At 44.8% G+C, this 26,573-nt stretch overlaps 1 protein-coding gene across 5 annotated transcripts in view; it reads left to right on the top strand.

Moving 5' to 3' along the window:
* Positions 1–26,573, top strand: part of OSBPL1A (oxysterol binding protein like 1A) — a 548,756-nt gene that overhangs the window by 473,579 nt on the left and 48,604 nt on the right. For all 5 annotated transcript variants that reach the window (XM_030213649.1, XM_030213658.1, XM_030213630.1 and 2 more), the window contains 3 exons: positions 4,906–5,029; positions 16,346–16,462; positions 26,439–26,562. In XM_030213649.1, the coding sequence (XP_030069509.1) occupies positions 4,906–5,029; positions 16,346–16,462; positions 26,439–26,562 (365 nt within the window). The remainder of the gene's footprint in view (positions 1–4,905; positions 5,030–16,345; positions 16,463–26,438; positions 26,563–26,573) is intronic.

Here is a 26,573-nt window from a genome sequence, read left to right as displayed (position 1 = left end):
ACTCTTCCGCTGTGAGGATTTTCCATAAGGAGGAGTTGCCCTCCTTTATCTCTCAGGCGCTGGAAGCCCTGAATATAGAGGACCCTGAGGTTGCGGCTTCTCAGGCAGTCAACCCCAAGATGGCTAGTACCAGACGGCCTTCTAAGGCCTTTCCGGTACATGAAGCTATTGAAGAGTTGATTTCGGCCCAGTGGGTGGATCCGGATGGGGGGCTGAAAGTAGCCAGGGCTATAGCCAGGCTGTATCAGGTTTCAGCGGACCGTTTAGAGCAGTTTGCTCTACCTAGGGTGGATGCCCTAGTGATGGCGGTCACTAAGAAGACTACTGTTCCAGTGTGGAAGGTGGTGTGGCACTTAAGGATATGCAAGACAGATGGCTAGAGGCCTCTTTAAAACGTGCCTTTGAGGTGGCCGCTTTGACACTTCAAGCTTCTGTTTGTAGTTCTTATGCGGCTAGAGCTTGTCTCAGTTGGCTACATTCTGTCATGGATTCGATTTTGGAGTATGATATGCCGGGAACACCTCAGATGTCGCTGATGGATATTGGGCTGGCATACTTGGCAGCTGCCTTGTATGATTTGGTCCGTGCTTCGGCCAAACTCATGGCCTTGACCGTTTCCTCTCGGCGTCTTCTGTGGCTCCGTCATTGGGCCGCAGATATGGCCTCTAAGCAACGGCTCATTAAATTGCCTTTCCGAGGGGAATTGCTTTTTGGGGAAGACCTAGAAAAGATTGTTAAAGATTTGGGGGATTCCAAATCTCAGCGTCTTCCAGAGGATGGACCCAAGTCTACTTCCAGGCAGGGAGCCTCGAGGTCACGTTTCAGAGAGACGTGATGGTATCGCCCGGAGCGGTCCTACGCAGCCTTTCAGTGTCCTCGTTTTGGGCAGCATTCTTCCTTTCGCAACGAGAAGCATCTGGCTGGACCCCCCTCTTGCCAGGGGGCTCCTTCTCGGGCCTCCAAATGATGGGGCGCAGGTCCACTCGGGAGGAGAGCAGATCGGTGGTCAGCTTTCTCTGTTTCTTCCAGAGTGGGCCAGAATTACTTCGGACCAGTGGGTCCTCGATGTGGTGCGAGAAGATTACAAGCTAGAATTCTTCTCTCCCGTCACAGATTTTTTTTTCTGGAGTCCCGCTATGTATCGCGGGCCAAGAGGATAGCGGTTCTGCAGTGTTTGCGAGACCTGCTAAGGATAGGGGCTATCGTGCCTGTTCCTCCTCTCGAAAGGCGCACAGGTCGGTGCGCCATCTTCTTTGTGGTTCCAAAGAAGGGAGGGGCTTTTTGGCCTATTCTCGATCTCAGAAAAATAAACCAATTTTTGCGGGTTCATCACTTTTGCTTGGAGACATTAAGGACAGTTATTGCTGCTGTTCAACCAGGCGAGATTTTGACAGCTCTCGATTTGAGGGAAGCTTATCTGCACATTCCCATTTGGCAGCCCCCATCAGAGATTTCTCAGATTTGCGATGCTGGGTCAGCACTTCCAGTTTCGGGCCCTTCCTTTCGGAATGGCCACTGCCCCACACATTTTTTCCAAGGTTATGGTGGTGGTGGTGGCGTTCCTGCGGAAGGAGGGGATTCGAGTGCATCCATATTTCGACTGGCTGATTCAGGCGACGACCGCAGAGGAGAGTCGAGTGGTCACCGACCGAGTGATTGCGGTGTTGCAATCCTTAGGTTGGGTGGTCAATATGGACAAGAGTCATCTGGTTCCTACTCAGTCTGGAGTATCTTGGAGTGCAATTCGATACAAAGCGGGGGAAGGTGTTTCTCCCCGAGGGGCGAAGGATCAAATTGCTTTCTCAGGTATGGAACTTATTGAGTCGTCGCACTCCCCGAGTGTGGGACTATGTTCAGCTCCTCAGTTCCATGATGGTGACCTTGGAGGTCATTCCATGGGCAAGGGCTCACATACGGCCTCTTCAGAATTTCCTTTTGAGCAGATGGTCGCCAACGTCGCTGGATTATCAACGACGCCTTCCTTGGCCGAGCCTGGCCAGGGTCAGTCTCGCGTGGTGGCTCCGGTCAGCCAATTTGCAGAAGGGTGTTTCTCTGGTGTCTCCCAATTGGATGGTAGTTGTGATGGATGCCAGCCTTGCGGACTGGGGAGCCCATTGTCTTTATCGAGTAGTCCAGGGATCGTGGACCCCTCTCGAAGCGACTTGGCCGATGAATCGTCTGGAGTTGCGAGCAGTCGTGAATGCGCTGCGGAGTTTTCAGGACCTTCTGCAGGGGCAGGCGGTTCGTGTATTCTCGGACAACAGCACGACGGTGGCCTACATCAATCGGCAGGGGGGCACTCGCAGTCTTCCCTTGACAGTGGAAGCGTCTCGTCTTCTAGTATGGGCAGAAGCGCATGTTCAGAGTCTGTCAGCAGTGCACATTGCGGGTCAAGACAATGTTCAAGCGGATTTTCTCAGCCGGACTCTTTTGGCTCAGCGGAATGGACGCTGTAGGACTAGGCTTTTCGGCTGATCTGTCAACGTTGGGGAAGACCAGTAATGGATCTCATGGCCATGGCTTGCAATGCCAAAGTTCCCCAGTTCTTCAGCCACAAACGGCAGCCAGGATCCGCAGGATTGGACACTCTTCTCCAGCCATGGCCGGAACAGCAGCTACTGTATGTTTTTACTCCGTGGCCTCTGATAAGGGAGAGTTCTTTGCCGCATAGGGTGGCATCGGGAGCCGGTCGTTCTATTGGCCCTAGACTGGTCCCGATGGCCGTGGTATGCGGATCTCGTTCGAGCACTCTCAGAGCCACCATTGCGACTTCGGGTGACTCACGATCTGCTGCATCAAGGGCCAGTTCAGATGGAAAATCCCTCCCGCTTACGGCCTGGCTATTGAGAGGCGGCATCTGAGGAAGAAGGGATTTTCAGGACCAGTCATTGCCACTCTTTTGGGGGGCACGGAAGCAGTCTAATTCAGCAGCGTATGCGCGAGTGTGGAAAGCTTTCTCGGTGTGGTGTGCTTTGCGTGCTGAATCGTCTTTTCGGGTGGACATTCCGGTTATTCTGGAGTTCTTTCAAGATGGTCTTCAAAAGGGATTGGCATATAATTCCCTTCGAGTGCAGGTGGCTGCGCTAGCTTGTTTTAGGGACAAACTGGATGGTTCCTCTTTAGCAGCTCACTCTGATGTGGTCCGTTTCCTACACGGGGCTCTTCAGCTTCGGCCTTCTCTGCGGCAGCCGTGCCCGGTGTGGCATTTGACTGTGGTACTGTGAGCCCTCCAGGCCCCACCGTTTGAGCCGTCGAATAAGGTTTCTGAGAAGGATCTAACACTTAAGACAGTGTTTTTGGTGGCCATTGCTTCGGCTAGGAGGATTTCTAAAATTCAGGCTTTGTCTTCCAGAGATCCTTTTTTGCAGTTTTCTGAAGCAGGGGTGTCGATCCGGACGGTGTCGTCATTTCTACCTAAAGTGGTTTCGGCTTTCCATGTCTATCAAGCGGTTTATCTTCCGTCTTTTCGAAGAGAGGATTATCCGGGGGTGAGTTTGCCTCACTACGTTTCCTGAACGTGCAGAGAGCCTTGTTTTTGTACTTGCAGATCTCTAACGAGTTTCGACGCTCGGATCATCTCTTTGTGCTCTTGTCAGGATTGAAAAGAGGTGAGGCGACTTCTAAGGCTTCCATTGCTCGCTGGATTAGGGAAGCAATTGGAGCGGCGTATCTGCTACAAGGGCGGATGTCTCCAGTGGCCCTGAAGGCACATTCTACTCGGGCACAGGAGGCTTCTTCGGCGGAGGCATCAGCCTTATTTCTGGAAGAGATTTGTCGGGCGGGTACTTGGACGTCTCGTCATACTTTTGCGAAGTATTACAGGCTATACGTGTCTTCTCGGGAGGATGTGAGTTTTGGGGCGGGAGTGTTGGCGCGGGGAGAGTCAGCTTCCCACCCTACTTAAGGAATGCTTTGGTACATCCCACTTGTTCCTGGATTCATCTGCTGCAAGTGACAAGGAAGGTAAAATTATGTCTTACCTGATAATTTTCTTTCCTTTAACGCAGCAGATGAATCCAGGATCCCTCCCTAGTTCAGCCGACGTTTTTGTTTTTTTTTCATTTTCCGCACAATGTGGCTATTTTTTTCCTTCCGGGTTCTCTTTTGCAGAGTTCAGACAGATATGGGAACACGGAAAGGATTCTAATTTCTGGATCAAGTTGCAGTTATTTCAAAGTTCTTATTTGGTTCTCTGATTTTCATAGTGAGGATGGTTTCTGGTTGTTGTTGGTTTCATATTTTTGGCCTTGGCAAATACTTACGAATGACATACTAACTGAGGAAGGAGCTGGCCATCTGACATCACTGCCTTTAGTTTATCTCTATCTCCACCTGCTGTTAGGTGGACTTAACCCACTAGTTCCTGGATTCATCTGCTGCGTTAAAGGAATGAAAATTATCATGTAAGACATAATTTTACCTTACCTGCAAGCCATGGTAACAATACACTCAGATGTTCAGGCAGTAATACTGCTTTATGGTTCAGATAGATATCTTTGTGGGTCCCTAGAGGAACCAAGCCCACATCGGTGTGGCCAATAGCCCCCATCCCATTAGGGCAGGGGTTCTTAACCTATTTCTTGAAGGACACCCAGCCAGTCTGGTTTTCAGGATATCGACAACAAATATGATTAAGAAAGATTTAAGTGAAGCTGGAGGGAGGGAGATTGGGAGCTCAGGGGGGGTGGGGGGGGGGGGTAAAATAAATTTGATTGTGAAATTGCTTGAATGTTGCTAATTTTGAAAATTTCAAGGAGTATTTGTCTCCAGATGTTGTTATTTTGATATGTTAATAAAAACTTTTATAAATTTAAAAAAAAAAAATGAAAGATTTAAGTGCAATGCAGACTGTAAAACATTTGCTTAGAGTATGCTAATTGTTTTTTTGTGCTTTCTATATTACAGTAAAAAGAAACTGTGTGCATTATATGGGAAGTGGACAGAATGTTTGTATAGTGTTGATCCTGCTACATTTGATGCTTATAAAAAGAATGACAAGAAAAATGCAGAGGAGAAGAAAAATAAACAGGTAGGTGTGGGATTTTTTTGTTGTGTTTTTTAAATCAAAAATAATGTTGGGAAACATATAGTACCTGCATTGGAGGCACAATGTACTTATCTGTAATTTTTTTTTTTGTCTGTGATTTGCCCAGCCTTTTACCAACTTTATTCAACCCTTTTTAATTTTCATCTGCCATTTCTCATTTTTATTTTTTCTCACTGTTTTCTGTCAGCCTCCCTTCCTTGCTATCTCACTGTTTTTGTTTGTTTTTTTTCCCCTGGCCTTGGTCTTTCTCCTTTCTCCTTGACACATGCCATTTTCTTTCACAGCTCTCGCATGTCCTCACCTCTGCCTTTCACAGACTGTCCAGCAACAGCAAGAGTAGAGGGGTGACAAAAAGGGTTCCCAGTTCTGTAAGGGTATAGAAGCCTGAGCAGTTAGATACCCTGCTTTTTGAGCCATAGGTAGGTCCAGGTGTGTTTGCTAGTCTTTGGAACCCTCCTGTTGCAGTGACTAGTCCAATATAACCAGTCTGTCAGTCCTGTTTTATTATTTTATTATACCCATGTTCCAGCTGTAAACAGAGCCTTGCAAGGTAAGGGGGTCATGAATTGGATATACCACCTTTCTGTGGGTACAGCCAAAGCAGTTTACATATATGCTGGTATTTTCTCTGTCTCTAATGGGCTTACAATCTACATTTTGTATTTGGGGCAATATAGTGTTAAGTGATTTGCCCAGGGTCATAAGATGCTGGGTAGTTTTCACATTCTGCTGTCTAAAAAATATTATGTATTTGTCATTTGCTTCATTGAACTACACAACTTATGCTACACTTTGAACATGAAAGAACAATTACAGAAATATTGAAAAGTAATTAAGAATAAGAAACCAAAAAGGCTCTTCCGCTCTGGAGCACAGCAGCAGATCCCTGCACATTTATTCACACTCAATTCAGTTCTGTGGTAGAATTTTGGAAAATGAGCCAGGACTCATGCCAAAGGTGGTCAAAGGTAAGACATCCAAGACCAATCAAAGATGTACCCTGCAAAAGCAGGGCTGAAAAAAAGTGCTGAAGGGGGTAGGGTCTGTGCCAGCCTCACCTTGGTCAGTAGCAGAAGTGAAAGTGAGAAAGGCCTCAGCATCTTTGAGGAAGTTCTAAACCTGCTCCTGGGGGAGATCTGGGAGGCTAAGGAGGAAATCCTCCAAACAGTAGTGATTGTGAATAAGTTGAGGGAAAAATTGGAAGGCCTGGTTTCATGTGTAGGAGAGGTGGAGGACAGGCAAGAAGGAGTCTGTAGTTGAAAAATGAAAACTCCAGGCCTAGCAAAAGTGTCAAGAAAACTGAAGTAGGAGGGTTAACCTGTGAATCTGCAGGGTGCTCGAGGGATTTAACATAGTAGATGACAGCAGATAAAGACCTGTGTGGTCCATCCAGTCTGCTCAATAAGATATACTTGTAAGTGCTATTTTATATGTATACGTGACCTTGATTTGTCCTTGCCATTTTCTGCCCAGCTCTGGCTTTGCTTCTCAATTACTGGTATTGCCACCCAATCTCCTCTAAGCTGCTGTGGATCCATTCCTTCTAAACAGAATTCCTTTGTGTTTATCCCATGCATTTTTGAATTCTGTTACTGTTTTCATCTCTACCACCTCCCGCGGAAGGACATTCCAAGTATCCATCACCCTCTCTGTGAAAAAATACTTCCTGATATTTTTCCTGAGTCTGCCCCCCTTCAACCTCAGTTTGTGTCCTCTAGTTCTATCGCCTTCCCATCTCTGGAAAAGGTTTGTTTACGGATTAATACCTTTCAAATATTTAAACGTCTGTATCATATCACCTCTGTTTCTCCTTTCCTCCAGGGAGGAAGCGCTTACTCATTTATTCATGAATTGCTGCAATGTTTTTCTAGGTTCTGGCCCCTCACCTATATGACATAGAGCATATCAAGAGCTCCAACCAAGACCAAGTGAGCAATTAGCATGTTTAGAATTACAACTGTATAATAATTTAAAAATTAGTCATTTACTTAGTCTTGATTTATTGTCATATATATATATTTATTTTTATTTAGGAACCACAAACAAATAGACCAAAGGTATCAAGGTCACCAAGTACATTCACAGAGTGGTAATTTTCAGATTCACCCCTCCCTCCCACCCCAGCATCACCCATTAAAGAACACACAATCAAAGCCCAAATCGCCTATGTTGACTCTTCACAGTGATCCAGACCCATTTTCAACAACTAGAAACACGGTCATCCCCTCAACGCGCCCCCCCCCCCCCCCCCCAAAAAAAAAAAAAAAAAAAAATGTGGTAGTACTCCAGGTCATAAATTCAGCAAATAACTATGAGCACGAGGTGACTATCCCACACCGGGGACCAAACCTGTTGAAACAGCCGCTACACTCTAGGGAATTGCCTTTGAACATTCAGTTGCTCCATTTTCATTACATAAAAAGCTCACCTCTCCAAGCAGTCACAGAAGGCACAGTGTCCTGATGCCAACACTATAATATGCACTTATAGTCCTTATGGAGCAGAAGGTTTGGAGTGGATCTGAGGCCCAAGGAGACAAAATTTGAAAATGTCAGCCCCTGACTGGCACTCATTTACCCAAGAATGAGGTCAAATAAGTCAGCACCCGCACTAAAAATGGCCTAATCACTGCATGTGTCCAAAGCGTATGTAACAAGGTGGCTGGCGCAACCTCAGAGCACGGACAAGCAGAGGTATTTGCAATATGGGCCAAATATGCTCTGTGAGATGAAATATACTGACTGAGCAAAACTTTTATACTGTTATTCCTGAAAAACTGTGGAACCAAGTAAGTCTTTTGAGGTGTTTCATTAACAAACAGAGGCCATCTGCTGTGACCCGCTCCTCAGCTTATAGATCTTTACTCCAGGTATTAGCCAATGCTTCATAAGCCACCAAACTGCGCAAACTGAACTTGAAAAAGGTAAGCTTGCTTTGGTTTGCCAGGATAAAAGTAAAGTTTCAGCAAGCAAGCCCATTGCATCCTCATTGAGAGTAGTTGCATTAAGGGACAAGATGTAATGATGTATCTAGTGATAAGCATACCAATCAGAGGAATATCTCAAAGGTTTTCATGGTTCCATCCTCAGTCACCAAGTCACAAACATATTAAGCCATGTTGAGGCCATCTTTTCAAATAGAGTTTTATAGTGATAGGTTCCAGGTCTCTATTACCCTACAATGGGAGTAACATAGAAGAATTAGAAGAAAGTGTCAGTTGTTTACACAGCCAACGATGTTGCAGTATCTCAGTATCTTTAAGATTGGGTGTGCTTTAACCATCACAATACAGGTAGGGTGCTTAGTATGCAAATAAGCAAATGAGTGGGAACTATCACCTGTCGTTCCAGTGCTATTGGAGTAAAGTAAACAGTTCTGTTTATCCAAGCCACTAAATGTCTCATGATATAGGCCATATTGTATCATCTCAAGTCAGGCAAATTTAGGCTGTCCCAGCCAAAAGGTAAGGAAAGCTGCTGTAAAGAAATTCTCAACCTTTTGGTATTGCACAGAAATTTACGCAAACGTTTCTGAAAAAGGGCTATATTCCCAAGTATTTCAATTTAGTGTGCACCTTCTGAAAAGGAAAGTCTGCTCCCCCCATTCATCATACTTTTAAACCCCCCCCCCATTTGCCATAGCTTCAGACTTAGCAAAGTTAAGTTGCAAACCAGAGACCCTCTCATTCTCACCCACCTGTTGCAAAAGCTGAAGGAGAGAAGGCTTTAGGTAGGTTAAAACAAATAACATATCATCAGCAGACACCATGCACTTCATCTCTTCCCCACCAATTTGTAGGCCTCGCACTCCCGCAGTACTATCAACAGGTTCTCTAGAGCAAGCACAAATAATAACAGTGACAAAGGACACCCCTGATGAGTACCCCTTGCCAATGGAAAGTAGTCAGAGAGACCACCTTGGATCAGCAAAGCGTGACATAGGGTTAGTATACAAGATTTTAATCATATCCAAGAAAGGACCCCCCCCCCCCCCCCCCCCAAGACCGTATTTCTCCAATAAAAGGAACAGATAATCCCAGTGGACACAATTGAACTCTTTTTGTGTGTTCAGACTAACTACTAAAGCTGGAATATTCCCACTGACACAGTGGTCCATAGCAGCCGTGACCCTATGAACATTCCATACTGCCTACCAAGATTGAACAAAGGCCATTTTATCAGAATGTATAAGCCTGGACAACAACCCCACCAGCCTGGTAGCAAGGATGTTGGCCATAAGCTTGATTTCAAAATTAAGTAAGGAAATAGGGCGATATGACTCCACAGACGTAGGGTCATGACACAGCTTAGGCAAGACCACTATAATGGAATGGTTGGCATATGGTGGAAAAGCAGCTGCCGCTAATGGCAAAGGAACGTGCTCTTGTAAAAGTTTGTATAACTTCACTCATACCATTCGGCCTAGGAGATTTTGCCAGGGGAGCCTGCTTTATGGCATGAAGAATATCCTGGGCCAAGATTGGCCTGCGCAAGGCCTCCCGTAGTTGGATGAGCCCTAGCCACATAGGTGTAATATTTATCCACATAGGTGTAATATTTATCCAAAAGATGCAAGCTCTGCCAAGGGTCCACTGGATCTGACACCTCACAAAAGTGCTGTAACCCTCAACTTGCTCTAGGCTCAAGTGAACCCATCCCCCCTACCATATCCATAGTAGGATCCAGTGCAATATTAAAATCATCCAGTACTAAAAGGGGAATATGTAAGTAAGGTCTTCAACACTTAACAAGGTCTTGACAAACAGAAAGGGCAAAAACATTGAGAATAACTAGCTCAGTGGTTTGGAAAGTTAAGTGAACCAGTACATATCTACCTTCAGCTCCCTGGATTAGAGTGTGAACCTGAGTGGGAACTTATTTGCTGAGCAAGAGCGCCACTCCAGAACTATGAATGGTACCTGAAGAGTAATGCACATCCCCAACCCAGCCACGCTTCAACTTTTTATGTTCCTCACCTATTGAGTGTGTTTCCTGCAAACAGGCAATATGAACACATTTCCCCTCTAACTCCTGCAAAATCTTTGTTCTCTTTATGGGTGAGTTAACACCCGCCACATTCCAAGAGCAAACTCTCAAGGAGGTTCCCATAGGCTGACAGGACTTAACCCAGCCCGTAAACAGCTCAATAAATGTAAACAGAACCCAATGCCCAGCCCCTATCGGGTCCCCCACACAAAGCAAACAACCAGATGTTCACCACACTCCAATTAGAACGAACAGACCATGCACACCTAGAGCACATACCTCCTGCAATCCCCACTCCCACCCGTCTACCCCAAAATTCCCACTCATACTCCCCAAACACAACTGCCGCATGGTCGCACATCCCCCCTTCCATTTAGCATAGACAAACATACCCCCCCTCTGACACAATCCCCTCACTACAGACACACTCACCTACTATACAAGTAAGGCACAACATTCACAAAATAGGAGGAGATGCAAAAGCAACTCCAAGGAGCACCCAGACAACCCAGGCATAAAAGACCTTCCATGAGAGTCCACGTAGAGATAGAAGAAATATCCTCAGAAGTGTCCCAACAAAAGAAGTCCACCAAATCCACCAATAAATACACTGCTCCACCTGGATGTTGTGGTCTGATTGGCGATGCTCCCTGGGCTTGTGCTCTGTATCCTTAACAAGTCTCAAAAAACCTAAATGTCCTGCCGCAAAGGCATGAGAGAGGTCTGCCAAACCCAAGGCATAGAGCCCTAAGCCAGGTCACGTGGGCCTGTCCTGAGAAGGGCTTCTACCCAGTATCACAGAGTCCAAGTAGGCCTGGGCCTCCACAAGGTTATCATAAAAAACAGTGCAGCACTCGGGCATGACCCAAAGGCGTGCTGGATAAAGTAGAGCAAACTGCACCTGGTGTTTAAAGAGGGCGGAACAGCTTGGGATCATAAGAGTCCAGACAACGAGCCGTCTCAGTTGTAGTTTTATAGGGAATGGGTTATTGGGTAGGGTGGTTAAAAGTGGGGATTTTTCATAAATTGAGATCATAAGTTTTTCAGTTCTGTATCACAGGCGATCTTCAGGGGAAGGAATGCTGGCTTCGGCCTAACCCCTGGTAAGCCTTTTCTTGGCTGGGAGGTACATGGTGGAAGTGCCCAGCCCAGCGCTCCCATCAGCTGCCTTCCAGGTGCTGTGGAGGATTTGCAGCCCTTCTGCATGTCCTCACAGCCTTCTTCGGGGTGACTCCCAGGTCCACTCTCATCCATTCAAGGTCTTCGCTCCAGATGCCCAGCACTTCCACCAGCTGCCTTCCAGGTGCTGTGGAGGACTTGCAGTTCATCAGCATATCCTCACAGCCTTCTCCAGGGTGACTTCCCAGGTCCACCGTGATCTGCCCAGGGCTTTTGCTGCAGGCACTGCACTCCGAAGCATTTTTCTCTGTACACTTTGTATTTTCTCCCAGTTTCTTCTTATGGTTCCAATACATTTTCTTGTCTTGGTACTGGCCTTTCCCAATCTCTTTCTACATCTTAAACTACTGTATACCGCAGGAACACATTGCCCACCTTCTGCTTTTATCATCTCATCATCTCTTTTGTCTTCTCCCTTCTTCTGATCTCTCAACCTTCAACATTTCCTTCTTTCCATTCATCCATCTCCATTCTGAGTACATCTCGCCTTCATCGCTGTCCTGCCTCTCCTACTCTTCTCGTTACTCTCTTGCTCCTTCTTCTGCTCTCCACTGGGGATATCAAGCTCAATCCTGTTCCTCCACATTAGCTGTTATCCTATTCGTGCAGGTCATACTATGACATCCCCAATCTAATTTCTGTTCCTCTCCTCTTCTTCTCTGTCTTATGTGCTCTGTGGAATGCTTGCTCTCTACAACATGCTTTCCTACATCCACCACTTCTACATCCCATACTCTTCATCTGCTTGCCCTGAGACTTGGCTTTGCCCTGAAGACTCTGCTTCAGCTGCGGCCCTGTCTCATGGAGGTTACCTTTTCTCCCATACTCCTTGCCTGGTCAGTCACGGAGGTGTTGTCGGGCTATTACTCTCACCCTCTCATAGCTTTCAACCTCTTCTTCCACCTCAGTCTTACTGCTTTTCTTCCTTCGAAGTCCAATCCATTCATTTATTCACTCCTACCTCTCCAAGTAGCTGTCATTTATCAACCCCCTGATAAGTCCCTTTCTTCCTTTCTCACTGACTTTGACTCCTGACTTTTCTTCTTTCTTGAACCTTCATCTGCTTCCCTCATTCTTGGGGATTTTAACATTTATGATAATGATCCCTCTGACTCTTATGCTTCTCAGTTTCTCACTAACATCCTCCTTCAGTCTTCAATTGTGCTGCACTACCCCTACTCACCTACTCTCCAACTGTTCACTCTCCAGTTTCTGTGCCTCAGTTCTTCCCCTCTCTGACCATCATCTGATAACTTTCACTCATAAACACCCTCCTCCCCCTGTCTCGTCCAATCTCCAACAATACATTTAGGAATCTTCAGGCTATTGACCCTTCTACTCTGTCCTCCAGTGTTTCAAACCTCTTCTTAACCACTATGTTATCTAAATTTGTCAATGAGGCTGTCTCTTTCTATTCTCTTCTCTGCTCTGGATACTCTCGCTCCTCCCATTCCCCGTTCAGTAAGGCGTACCAAACCCCAGCCTTGGCTGACCTCTAGTATCCGCTACCTACATTCCTGTGCCCAGTCTGGTGAACACCTTTGGCTGAAATCCCACGCTCATACTGACTTCATACATTTCAATTTTTTGCTGACCTCCTTCCAGTCTGTTCTTTCACTTGCCAAACAGGACTACTACATGCAGTTGAAAAATTTTCTTGGCTCAAACCCTTGATGTCTCTTTGCCACACTGAACTCTCATATCAAAGTGCCTTCACTTTCTCCCCAGACTTTGGCTGACTAATTTCATGATAAGGTTCACCTTGATTTCTCAGCCAAGTCACCTCCACATCTCCTTCCCTCAGTCCATTCTCTCAACTCTCCTTTAACCCCTTCTTCCTTTTCTGGAATCACGGAAGAGGAAACTGCACATTTTCTTTCCGCCTCGTAACTAACCATGTGTTCTTCTGATCCTATTCCCACCCATCTACTTAGCACTATCTCTTCTACTGTCATCCTTTCTATTATATGCTCAATCTTTCACTTTCTACTCAGACTGTTCCTGATGCATTCAAACATGCCATAGTTACACCACTCCTCAAAAAAACCTTCATTGAACCCTACCTGTCCTTCCAACTATTGCCCCAGCTCCCTCCTCCCTTTCCTATCCAAGATACTTGAATGTGCTCCTCACCGTTGTCTTGACTTTCTTTCATCTCAACCTATTCTTGATCCACTTCAATCTGGCTTTTGTCCTCTTCATTCAACTGAAACAGCACTTGCTAAAGTCTCAAATGATCTGTTCTGGCCAGATCCAAAGGTCTGTATTCTATCCTCATCCTCCTTGATCTGTCTGCTGCTTTTGACACTGTTGATCATCGCCTATTCCTTAATACGCTGTCCTCACTTGGATTTCAGGGCTCTGTTTTTTTCATGGTTTTCTTTATCTCTCTCATCACACTCTTAGTGTGTAATCTTGTGGGTCCTCCTCCACATCTATCCCACTATTGGTTGGTGTACTGCAATTTGCTTCTCACAGGTCTCCCACTAAGCCATCAGTTTCCCCGTCAATCTGTTCAAAATTCTGCTGCACTTTTTATATTCCACCAGTGTCGCTATGCTACTACTACTACTACTACTACTTAACATTTCTAGAGCGCTACTAGGGTTACGCAGCGCTGTACAATTTAACAAAGAGAGACAGTCCCTGCTCAAAGAGCTTACAATCTAATAGACAAGTGAACGGTCGGTCCGATAGGGGCAGTCAATTTGGGGCAGTCTGGATTCACTGAACGGTAAGGGTTAGGTGCACTGAAGAGGTGGGCTTTAAGCAAAGACTTGAAGACGGGCAGGGAGGGGGCTTGGCGTAAGGGTTCAGGAAGGTTGTTCCAAGCATAGGGTGAGGCGAGGCAGAATGAGCGGAGCCTGGAGTTGGCGGTGGTGGAGAAGGGTACTGAGAGGAGGGATTTATCCTGTGAACGGAGGTTACGGGCGGGAACGTAAGGGGAGATGAGGGTAGAAAGATAGTGAGGGGCAGCAGACTGAGTGCATTTGTAGGTAAGAAGGAGAAGCTTGAATTGAATGCGGCATCTGATCGGAAGCCAGTGAAGTGACCTGAGGAGAGGGGTGATATGAGTATATCGGTTCTGGCGGAATATGAGACGTGCAGCAGAGTTCTGAACAGACTGAAGGGGGGATAGATGGCTAAGTGGGAGACCGGTGAGGAGTAAGTTGCAGTAGTCCAGGCGAGAGGTAATGAGAGCGTGGACGAGAGTTTGGGTGGTGTGTTCAGAGAGGAAAGGGCAAATTTTGCTGATGTTAAAGAGGAAGAAGCGACAGGTCTTGGCTATCTGCTGGATATGCGCAGAGAAGGAGAGAGAGGAGTCAAAGATGACTCCGAGGTTGCGGGCAGATGAGACGGGGAGGATGAGGGTGTTATCAACTGAGATAGAAAGTGGAGGAAGAGGAGAAGTGGGTTTTGGTGGAAAGACGATAAGCTCGGTCTTGGACATGTTCAGTTTCAGGTGGCGGTTGGACATCCAGGCAGCAATGTCGGATAAGCAGGCCGATACCTTTGCCTGGGTCTCCGCGGTGATGTCTGGTGTGGAGAGATACAGTTGGGTGTCATCAGCATAGAGATGATACTGGAAACCATGAGATGAGATCAGGGAGCCCAGGGAAGAGGTGTAGATTGAGAAGAGAAGGGGTCCAAGGACCGAACCCTGGGGAACACCAACAGATAAGGGGATGGGGGTGGAGGAAGATCCATGAGAGTGAACTTTGATGGTGCGGTGGGAGAGATAGGAGGAGAACCAGGAGAGGACAGAGCCCTGGAACCCAAATGAGGACAGTGTGGCAAGAAGTAAGTCATGATTGACAGTATCAAAAGTGGCGGATAGATCCAGGAGGATGAGAATGGAGTAGTGGCCTCTGGATTTGGCAAGGAACAGGTCATTACAGACTTTAGAGAGTGCTGTTTCTGTCGAGTGAAGAGGGCGAAAACCGGATTGAAGCGGATTGAAGATGGCATGAGAGGAGAGAAAATCAAGGCAGCGGCTGTGGACTGCGCGCTCAAGTGTCTTGGAGAGGAAGGGTAGGAGGGAGATGGGGCGGTAGTTGGAGGGACAGGTAGGGTCTAGTGATGGTTTTTTGAGGAGTGGCGTGACTACAGCATGCTTGAAGGTGTCGGGGACAGTTGCAGTGGAGAGAGAGAGGTTGAGGATATGACAGATGGAGGGGGTGATAGTAGGAGAGATGGTGTTAAGTAAGTTGGTGGGGATGGGATCAGAGGAACAAGTGGTGCATTTTGAGGAGGAAAGAAGGCAGGCGGTTTCCTCCTCGGAGATATCAGGAAAGGAGGAGAAGGAGGTCTGGGTTGGTTGGTTGAGGGAGAGGGTTGAAGGGTGAAGAGGAGGAGGTGGCTTGGTAGTGAACTCAAGGTTGATCATATTAGCCCTCTCCTCAAGTCAATTCATTGGCTCCCTATCCGTTTCCACATACAGTTCAAACTCTCTTACTGACTTTACAAGTGCATTCACTCTGCAGTTCCTCAGTTTCTCTCCACCCTTATCTCTCCCTACACTCCTTCCCAGGAACTCAGTTATTTGGGTAAATCTCTCTTATCTGTACCCTTCTCCTCCACTGCCAACTTCATTCCTTTTATCTTGCTGCACCATATGCCTGAGCAAGTACATCACGCACCATCTCTAGCCGTCTTCAAATCTAGGATAAAAGCCCACCTTCTCTTGTTCAGTACCCATGTCCATTTTATCTTTCCCACCTAGTGTTTTCTTTATCCCTTATTTGTCCTGTTTGTCCTGATTAGATTGTAAGCTCTGTCGAGCAGGGACTGTCTCTTCATGTTCAAGTGTACAACACTGCGTACATTTAGTAGCACTATAAAAATAAGTAGTAGTAGTAGTTAAAAAGATGGTTTCTAGTTATGAACATTGGTGTCAAAATCTTAACTCCAGATCTGTCTCTTTCTCGATAGGGCCTATAGAACTGTATACAAATTTATACAGAGGCAGCATTATAATCTCAGGTCTACTTTCTTTTCTTTCCAAATAATTTCTAACATTCTATTTTGTACACTGAGCTGTGGATTTTAATGTATTGTCCGCAGTGACTCCAAGGTCCTTTCCCAGCCTTGTTAGATGCAAAGTTTCACGTTCTATTTCTTGTGTTCTCTGCAGACAGGAAGTACTGAGGAGCCAGATGAAATGCCACTACCAGATTCTGAAAGCGTGCATGTTATCCCTGGAAGTAGTCTACTATGGAAGATAGCCCCAAGGCCTCTCAATTCTGCCCAGGTTAGTGTGCTGGTAATAAAGTTGACCTTTCCAAAGGAGTATGTTTTTAAGTTATATTCAGTGTGGAAAAATCAGTCCATTTGAACCATAGTTACCAAAGCAGCTCTGATTTGTTTTTGGTATGTGCTGCCTTTTCAGCCCACAACCTGTATTGAAGAGTGTTTGACTTAGAAGAACTGAATTTCTTTTTGTTCTGTATCACATATAGTCAGAAACCTTGTCTTTCCTCTAGATAGCACCTCCCCTTCTCCCTGAGCATTTTGTTAGTGAATCCTGTTTGTCAGTTACAAAAAATGGTTGTTACTAAACCTAAATCTGTAGGCAACAATGTAAGAATTGCTATACTGGGTCAAACCAGTGGATTGGCAGAGCTGGGTAATAACATGGAGGAAAATCCTAAGCTGTGTAATGTTCTTTAGAGAAAAGATAAGAGTAAACTGTAATGGGTGGCATGAATAATAAACTACTGTACGTGGACTGGAAAGGTAGAGAGACCCACAACTTACTAGATACAACTGATTCATGGGTGTTGGCATTACTGGAGAGGGAGGTGGGGGGAGAGGCAGAAGCAACATGGTACTGACCTGCAGAGGCAAAACAAAAGGCCCATGAGGCGTTATCAAAACATGAGGGGCAATAAAACTGTAAGAGGAAGGAATGCATAAAGAGAATGGCATCATACTGTGCGAATCACCTCCAGGAACCTCTGAAGAACTAACAGGTTAGTGATACAGTTGTGAACTTCCTCATCTCACTAGAGAGGCACTGCTCCTAGTGAGACACTTAAGTGTCTTTATAAAGTGACCTCATATAACCTGCAGAGTTACAGCTAAAATGCATTCACATATATTTACTGCTGCTTTTCTTTGCAGATGTAAATGTATGTAGTTAAAGTATGCATGTAGGTGCATAGTTTCAAGTTAAAGGACATAATTTATGATTCCAAAATTATGCCCCTGAATATGACAAGTGGGTTATGTAAAAATGCACACCACATGCTCAGTTTTATTCATGTAACCCTTTGGGGTAATTTTTTTGAGTTCTTGTATATGTATAAAACAGGGTTTACGTGTGAAAAGTACTTTATAAAATTACCCCCTTGGAGGATAGTTCTATAAGTGGGCACCTAGATTTAGGTAGCAAGAACAGTGGTTTTCTGCACCTAAGAACATAAGAGTAGCCATACTGGGTCAGACCAATGCTCCATCTAGCCCAGTATCTTGTTTTCCAAACAGTGGCCAAACCAGATCACAAGTACCTGGCAGAAACCCAAATTGTGCTTCACAAAAGTTTGTGTGGAAGAAGTTTTGGCAAGGCTCATATTTAGGAGCAAAAACAGACACCAGTGTGTGTTAGCATAACCTACCACCACTATCATTTGCCACAACTTTTCAGTGCATATAATTTGAATACATTGAGTTTGAATAATTGATGCAGTATCACCAAACTACTAAGGACTAGTTCTAAAATATCTTCTTTTATCAATTCCTGGACCAACTGCTCCATGAAGCAGTCATTTTTTTTTAAATCTAGGAACTTCATTTCCCTTGTTTTCCCCAGATGTGGCATTTATCCAGTTAGTAGTGGGTTAATTAAAATTGTCCATTGTTGTATTGCCAGATTCTAATTTCTGCTAACATTTCATTATCTATCTGCTCATTCTGGCTATGCAGAGAATAGTATACTGTAGAGAATCCACAAACGTGGAGAACTCAACGAAGTCCCATGGATAATCACAATACAACAAGGCAGTGGGTAAAGAACCAGGAGTCCCAGAGTGGAGATGTACCAATCTTTATTAAACAATATATTGACTCGACACAACGTTGTGTTTCGGCCAAAAGGCCTACATCAGGAGTCTAAAAATAAAAACAATATGTGAACATAATGTAATCATAATGTATATGAAGAAATAATACTTAAAAATAAAACGGAACAAAAAATACAAATATACATATATAGTTTAGAATATAAAATGAAGACCAAAACAGCAAAAAGCATACACATTATAGTGGTCACTAAAAGTTAAAAACATTTATATGAGAGAGAAATTAAAACAATTTTTTATTAAAAAAAACATTAATAGTGCATACATAACCTTAATTTGAAGTAATCAAAATAATTAGCATGATTAACAAAGGCTGAAACGTGTGTATCAAAAAGTTTAAAAAGAAGGACATTGGTGTGAATAAACGCTTGCATCCGTTGAAAAAATGCACTGAACAAAAAAAATATATATATATATGAAAACAAACCTAAGTACCGGAGTGAAGAATGATAGCGATGATCCAGATTAAAGCAATACTGGAAATTGAAGACTGTTTTGCAGTGGTCTGTAAAAAAGACATGCTATGGTGACCAAACACAATGAAATGACACTATAATATAAAATACTAACTAAAGCCACAGAAGGATACATACTATGGCTATTAAAAACAGAACTAATTCTAAATAGGAGCCATGGATAGAAAGAAATGCAACTTTATGTGTGTAAATTAAGCTGAAAAGCAAACTCACACATCGCTGTATATCGATTTAATAAGCAAGGAAGTGAAAGGAAATGAGTTAAAGTGAATGAGTTAATCAATACATAAATAGATGAAAGTGAAAGTAAAACGTAACGTCAATCTTATTGTATCAGTCTCTGTAATCTTAAAGCAAGCATAAAAAAACTGATGAAAGTGAAACGTAACTTCAATCTTATTGTATCAGTCACTGAAATCTTAAGACAAGCATAAAAAACTGAAACATCATCTTAGAGCAAGCATAAGGAACTGAAACATCGTCTGATACAATGTATTGAACCCATACATCGTCTGAGAGCAGGCATAAGGAACTGAAACATCATTAGATACAATGTATTAAACCCATTCTAAGTTGTTACAAAACTTAAAGAGCTAGATACCATCAAAGGACTATGCCACAGACAAGGAAAAGGGTAATGAATAAAACAGAAGAAAATCCTTACTGCAGTATAACGTGAAAGAAAACAGAAGAAAATCCTTACTACAGGATGACGTAAAAGATATGGACAAATTTAAAATGCATGTACCTTGAAAAAGACCTTTGTATTACAATCTTGGCCGGATCACTCGCGTGAGCGTCTTGGCTGTAAAAATAAACAGCTGATGTAAAATAACAGCCCTCTTATACTGGGACAGAAAAAAGGAAAAACGCGGGAAAGACTGTTGATATCACCTGATTGGTGACGTGTATTCCGATAGTAGGAGGATCAGCTGATGGTGAATGACAGATCCAATTGAAAAGGTATGCAAAGCAGACGGTAAAAAACAACTAATGGGTGACATGTACTGTAGAGAAACCGAAACAAAAAAACAATTGCGATTCGAAAGATGGATGAAATAAAAATTAAAATCAAAAAAATGGAAATTGGAAAATGAATAATAAAGAGAAACGTATTTTTGCATGTGACGTGACCAGATGCTAAAAACGGCAGATGTAAGCAACCACCCCTTTTTTTAAAAAACTAGTGCCATATGCAACACATAATAGCTTGCGCTTAGAAAGATAATTAAAGCAAACCAAATTGAAAATCAAATAATATATAATTAAAGAAAAGCGTGTTTACTAATATGACTTCATTGGATCCTAACAACAGGGGCTAAAACAGAACCACTAATGCCATGTCTAATGCATACTGACTTGCGTATGATACGTTAAAAAAGAAAACTAAAAAATACTGACAAATAATGCACACTACAGGAAAAAAATCAAAACTAAAAATGAAACTATCATCAGCAGCGCTGTTAAGCACTGCGTATAAATGAATAATTGAAATTGCGATATCGTACACTACGTATAAAGGAGTGATGTGTATCTGTTCTGCTTGCTCCAGTCCTGCTGCTCTGTTCTCTTCTGCTCCATATTATTCCAGCTTGCTCCAGTCCCGCTGCTGTGCTCTCCACCACACTCACCTGTTCCTGCCTGCTAGCCAATCAGCCAACCTGCTTGTCTGCCCATCAACAACCTGCCTGCCTCCTAGCCTGCACAACTACATACCTGCCGCCTTGCCAGCCCATCACTCTCCTGACTGACTGCTCACCCTTCATCCTGCCTGCCTCCCAGCCCATCTATCTACCTGCCTGCTTGCCCCCCATCAACCTACCTACCCGCCTGCCTGCTTGCCCCCCAGCCCAGCAACCTACCTGCCTGCTTGCCCCCCATCAACCTACCTACCCGCCTACCAGCCCCTCTACCTACCTTCCCACCTGCCAATCTGCCTGTCAAACCACCATCACTACATATGCACCCGTAAACACCTCAGTCACTACTTATGGCCCCCTTACACATTGTCTTCATTGTCCTGTCCCTTCCTAATCTATTCCCCCTCCCCCCACCGCTGTATACCGCACGAACTCACTGCATATCCATGTCCTCACCCCTCCTGCTCACTACTGCAATGCCCTACCCACCCCCGTCCCCCACCACCACACCATCTCTACTGTCCTCCTTCCTAGCTCTCAACCTTCAACACCTCCTTCCTACCATGAACCCTTCCCCATTCCTTCTAAGTGCATCCCGTCTTCGTCGCCCTACCTCCCCCACCCTCCTCCGTACTCTCCTGCTCCTCCTGCTATCTGCGGCAAACATCAATCCCAACCCAGGTCCCCCACACCTGTCCTTGTCCTCGTCTCATCCATGCAAACGTTTCCGCGATGTCTCCAATCTCATCTCCATTCCTCTCCTCTCCCCCTCCTCTTCTTGTGTGCCCTGTGGAATGCCCGCTCGGTCTGCAACAAACTTTCCTTCACCCATGATCTCTTCATCTCCCGTTCCCTTCAACTACTCGCCGTAACTGAAACCTGGCTCACCCCTGACGACTCTGCCTCAGTCGTGGCCCTATGCCATGGAGGTTATCTCTTCTCCCATTCTACCTGCCCAGTTGGCGGCGGCGGAGGCGGCAGCGGGTTACTACTTTCGCCCTCCTGCAGTTTTCAACCTCTCCTCCTACCGCAATCTCACTGCTTCTCATCCTTTGAAGTTCACTCCATCCGTCTATTCTACCCGCTGCCACTCAAAGTTGCAGTCATCTACCATCCCCCTGATAAGTCCCTCTCTTCCTTCCTCACCGACTTCGATGCCTGGCTCTCCGTTTTTCTTGAGCCCTCATCCCCATCCCTCATTCTTGGAGACTTTTACATACACACTGATGACCCATCCGACTTATGCTTCTCAGTTCCTCACTCTAACCTCCTTCTTCAACCTCCAACTGAGCTCCACCACTCCTACTCACCAATCTGGCCACTGTCTCGACCTCATCCTCTCCTCTACCTGCTCACCCTCTAATTTCTGCGCCTCAGCTCTTCCTCTCTCTGACCATCACCTGATCACCTTCACACTTCGTAACTCTCCCCCTCAGTCCCGCCCAACACTAACCACTACTTCCAGGAATCTCCAGGCTGTCGACTCTCCCACCTTATCCTCTAGTATCTCTAATCTCCTCCCTTCCATTATGTCCTCCGAGTCTGTCGACAAGGCTGTTTCCACTTACAATGCCACTCTCTCCTCTGCACTGGACACCCTTGCACCATCCATCTCCCGTCCCACGAGGCGTACTAATCCCCAACCCTGGCTGACCCCTTGCACCCAATACCTTCGCTCCTGCGCCCGATCGACTGAACGCCTCTGGAGGAAATCTCGCACCCATAGCGACTTCATTCATTACAAATTCATGCTATCCTCCTTTCATTCCTCCCAATTCCTCGCCAAACAGGACTATTACACCCAGTTGACCAATTCCCTCAGCTCTAACCCTCGTCGTCTCTTCGCCACCCTTAACTCCCTCCTCACAGTGCCGTCCGCTCCTACCCCCCCCCCCCCCCACTCTCTCCTCAATCACTGACTTATTACTTCCGCGACAAGGTGCTGAAGATCAACCTTGAATTCACCACCAAACCATCCCCTCCTCTTCACCCTTTAACCCACTCCCTCAACCAACCAACCCAGGCCTCCTTCTCCTCTTTTCCTGTTATCACAGAAGAGGAAACCGCCCATCTTCTCTCCTCCTCGAAATGCACCACCTTTTCCTCTGACCCCATCCCCACCAACTTACTCAACACCATCTCTCCTACTATCACCCCCCCCCCATCTGTCATATCCTCAACCTCTCTCTCTCCACTGCAACTGTCCCTGACACCTTCAAGCATGCTGTAGTAACACCACTCCTCAAAAAAAACATTACTTGCAGACGGGAGAGGTTCCGAGGGATTGGAGAATGGCGGAGGTGGTCCCTCTTCACAAGAGTGGTGATAGGGAAGAAGCTGGAAACTACAGCCTCACTTTGATTATTGGAAAAGTAATGGAAGCGATGCTGAAGGAAATGATAGTGAATTTCCTGGAAGCCAATAAGTTGCAAGATCTGAGACAACATGGTTTTACCAAAGGGAAATCGTGCCAAACTAATCTCATTGAGTTCTTTGATTGGGTGACAGGAGAATTGAATCAGGGACGAGCTATGGACGTAATTTACTTAGATTTCAGCAAAGCTTTTGACACAGTTCCCCACAGGAGGCTCTTAAATAAACTGGATTGGCTGAAGATAGGACCCAAAGTGGTGAACTGGATTAGGAACTGGTTGACGGACAGAAGCCAGAGGGTGGTGGTGAATGGAATTCGCTCGGAGGAGGGAAAGGTGAGTAGTGGTGTGCCTCAAGGATCGGTGCTGGGACCGATTCTGTTCAATATATTTGTGAGTGACATTGCCGAAGGGTTAGAAGGCAAAGTTTGCCTATTTGCGGATGATACTAAGATCTGTAACAGAATGGACACCCGGAGGGAGTGGAAAACATGAAAAAGGATCTGAGGAAGCTAGAAGAATGGTCTAAGGTTTGGCAATTAAAATTCAATGCGAAGAAATGCAAAGTGATGCACTTAGGGAATAGAAATCCTCGGGAGACGTATGTGTTAGGCAGGGAGAATCTGATAGGTACGGACGGGGAGAAGGATCTTGGGGTGATAGTATCTGAGGATCTGAAGGCGACGAAACAGTGCGACAAGGCGGTGGCCGTAGCTAGAAGGTTGTTAGGCTGTATAGAGAGAGGAGTGACCAGCAGAAGAAAGGAGGTGTTGATGCCCCTGTATAAGTCGTTGGTGAGGCCCCACCTAGAGTATTGTGTTCAGTTTTGGAGGTCGTACCTTGCAAAGGATGTAAAAAGAATTGAAGCGGTGCAAAGAAAAGCTACGAGAATGGTAAGGGATTTGCGTTACAAGACGTATGAGCAGAGACTTGATGACCTGAACATGTATACTCTGGAAGAAAGGAGAAACAGGGGTGATATGATACAGACGTGAAATATTTGAAAAGTATTAATCCGCAAACGAACCTTTTCCGGAGGTGCGAAGGCGGTAGAACGAGAGGACATGAAATGAGATTGAAGGAGGGCAGACTCAAGAAAAATGTCAGGATGTATTTTTTCACGGAGAGAGTAGTGGATGCTTGGAATGCCCTCACGCGGGAGGTGGTGGAAATGAAAATGGTAAAACAATTCAAACACGCGTGGGATAAACATAAAGGAATCCTGTTCAGAAGGAATGGATCCTAAGGAGCTTAGCCGAGATTGGGTGGCAGAGCCGGTGGCGGGAGACGGGGATAGTGCTGGGCAGACTTACACGGTCAATGCCCTGAAAAGGACAGGTGCAAATCAAGGTAAGGTATACACAAAAAGTAGCACATATGAGTTTATCTTGTAGGGCAGACTGGATGGACCATGCAGGTCTTTTTCTGCCGTCATTTACTATGTTACTATGTATCCAAAATGAAATACGGAGGGACCATATTACACAGCGTATGACTATAATCTGCAATAATAATGCACCAAAAAGAAACGATGTATGCTAAAAAGACGTGTTGAATGAATGACTAAGACTGAAACTGAATGCATAATTTGTTTCAGCAAAATTGCAAAAGAATATATTATATAAAGCCAGATATATTAACGTCTTTTCATACAAACATGAGTATATATATATATATATATATATATAATTGTAAACAAAAAAATATATGTTTATCAATGGACTCATTTTACCATCATTATTCTCTTTCCTTTCACACATGGATTCCATGGTGCATTCAGTTTCCTGCAGAACTTTTATTCTGTTTGACTCAATGCCCTCTTTAGCTCTAATTCATGCCTCCCCCAGTTTTATTCATCCTAATATTATTTAATGTGTGCTCTGGTACCAGGGTATACCACTGGTTATCCACCTCATTCCAGGTCTCTGAGGTGCCTGTTAAGAGAATGAAAGTAGGTCAGAATTTGGCTTCAGCCAAAAACCAGGCAGATTAATGCGTACCTCTGAAGTCAGAGTGAAACTGATGAAATCTGTACTAAGTCTCAGACAATTTACTCATTCATAAGTAGATCCAAGAAATTGTTCATATGTCTAATTCCTTTTGTTTCCCTCTTAAACTTAGGACATGATGTGTCTCGTAATCTGTTCTTCAAATACAACAAATTGTCTTCAATGACAAGCAGGTCTATTGAATCCTTACTCGTGGGTCATGTTCTCCATGCTTGTGCACTTTTTCCTGCCTACTGCTATCAAGTGGGATGACTTTTCTTTTCCGTGGAGCTGATGAACCTTTTGGCATTGTAGTCACCTTAGTGCCCATATCTTACAATTTGTGGTTTTCTTGTGTAAGCCCTGTTTCTGTCACATGGGTTACCTCAGGTGTTCCCAGGTGATAGAAACATGAGTGATCAATAGTGCAAAATAGGCAGAGGCTTAGACAGATTTTTTTTCTATGAATAAGGGTCAGAGCACTCCTGGGATTCTGATGAGGAACCACACGCCTTTTTGGAGGAGTAGTCCACAGGTCTGCCTTCTTATCTTTCCCTACCACTTGAGAGACAGTGCTAGCGGAGCTCTCTTTCATAGAATGTGTCTGGGAGCTGGCTCAGGATATCCCATTTCAGTTAGTGATAGAGAAGGAGCCCAGGACAGAAACATTGGATATATTCCATTTACTTGAAACTCCCCCTCCCCCAGGAAACTGTGACAGTGCCTGTGCATAGGATCTTGAAGGATGTGTAGATGAGAATGTGAGACCCCTCTCTCTCTATGTCCTATTACTACTACTACTATAAATCATTTCTATAGCGCTACCAGTCGTACGCAGCGCTTCACAATTGAACATGAAGAAAAGACAGTCCCTGCTCAAAAGTTTAATAAGAAGGTTGGCACTATGTACAGAGTCTAGACTGCTCACGAAGCATCAACTTCCTCACCATTTTATGGTGGTCAAATCCACTCTCAAAACAGCCAAAGGTTCCAAGACTCACGCCTCAGTGTGCCCCCTGGGAAGGAACCTTGGACACTGGAATTTTGCAGGGGAAATCTGTTTTAGAATGGTATGCTCGTGTCTCAGATAACATCATCTTACAAGCTTTCCATGGGAATGTACTTGAATACTGTGCACGGTGTTATTGCAGAGTTCACAGACATTCTTTCTATGGAGAAAGTTAAGGAATTCACTCGCTAGTAACCAAAGGGAAGGAGTAGAAAATAAATGGTCCATGCAACCTATGGCTGAGTCCTCAGACCGAAGAATAGATGGACAGGAAAAGCTTGCTGACATGCCATTCCATGGAAAGACTTTCTTCAAAGATAAGATACAAGAGGCTGTCACTCTCATCTAGCAATAGTTAGTGCAATGAGCAGAGATCCTGGGGAACTGGGTTTAATTCTCACTGCAGCTCCTTGTGACCCTGGGCAAGTCACTTACACTCCTTTCTCCCAAGTACCAAAAAACCCTCACCTTAGATTGTGAGCCCACTATGGACAAACTAAGCACCTACATATGTGTACAGCGCTGTGTACATCTAGTAGTGCTATAGAAATGATTAGTAGTAATAGTACATTTCTATTGCTAATACAATAATACAAAACACACAAGATATTGAAAGTAGCAAAAATCACTTTCTAAAGTGACATTTGTTATCTTTGTTTTTAGATGTATAATTTCACGAGTTTTGCTATGACTTTAAATGAGTTGGATAAAGAAATGGAAAACATTATTCCTATAACAGACTGTAGGCTGCGACCAGATATAAAGGCTATGGAAAATGGAGAAATAGGTAAGAAAGCA

The sequence above is a fragment of the Microcaecilia unicolor genome, chromosome 1, assembly GCF_901765095.1.
Source record: "Microcaecilia unicolor chromosome 1, aMicUni1.1, whole genome shotgun sequence".
NCBI lineage: Eukaryota > Metazoa > Chordata > Amphibia > Gymnophiona > Siphonopidae > Microcaecilia > Microcaecilia unicolor.
Note: the sequence above shows the minus strand (reverse complement) of the source record. Positions and strands in the feature narration are given on the sequence as shown.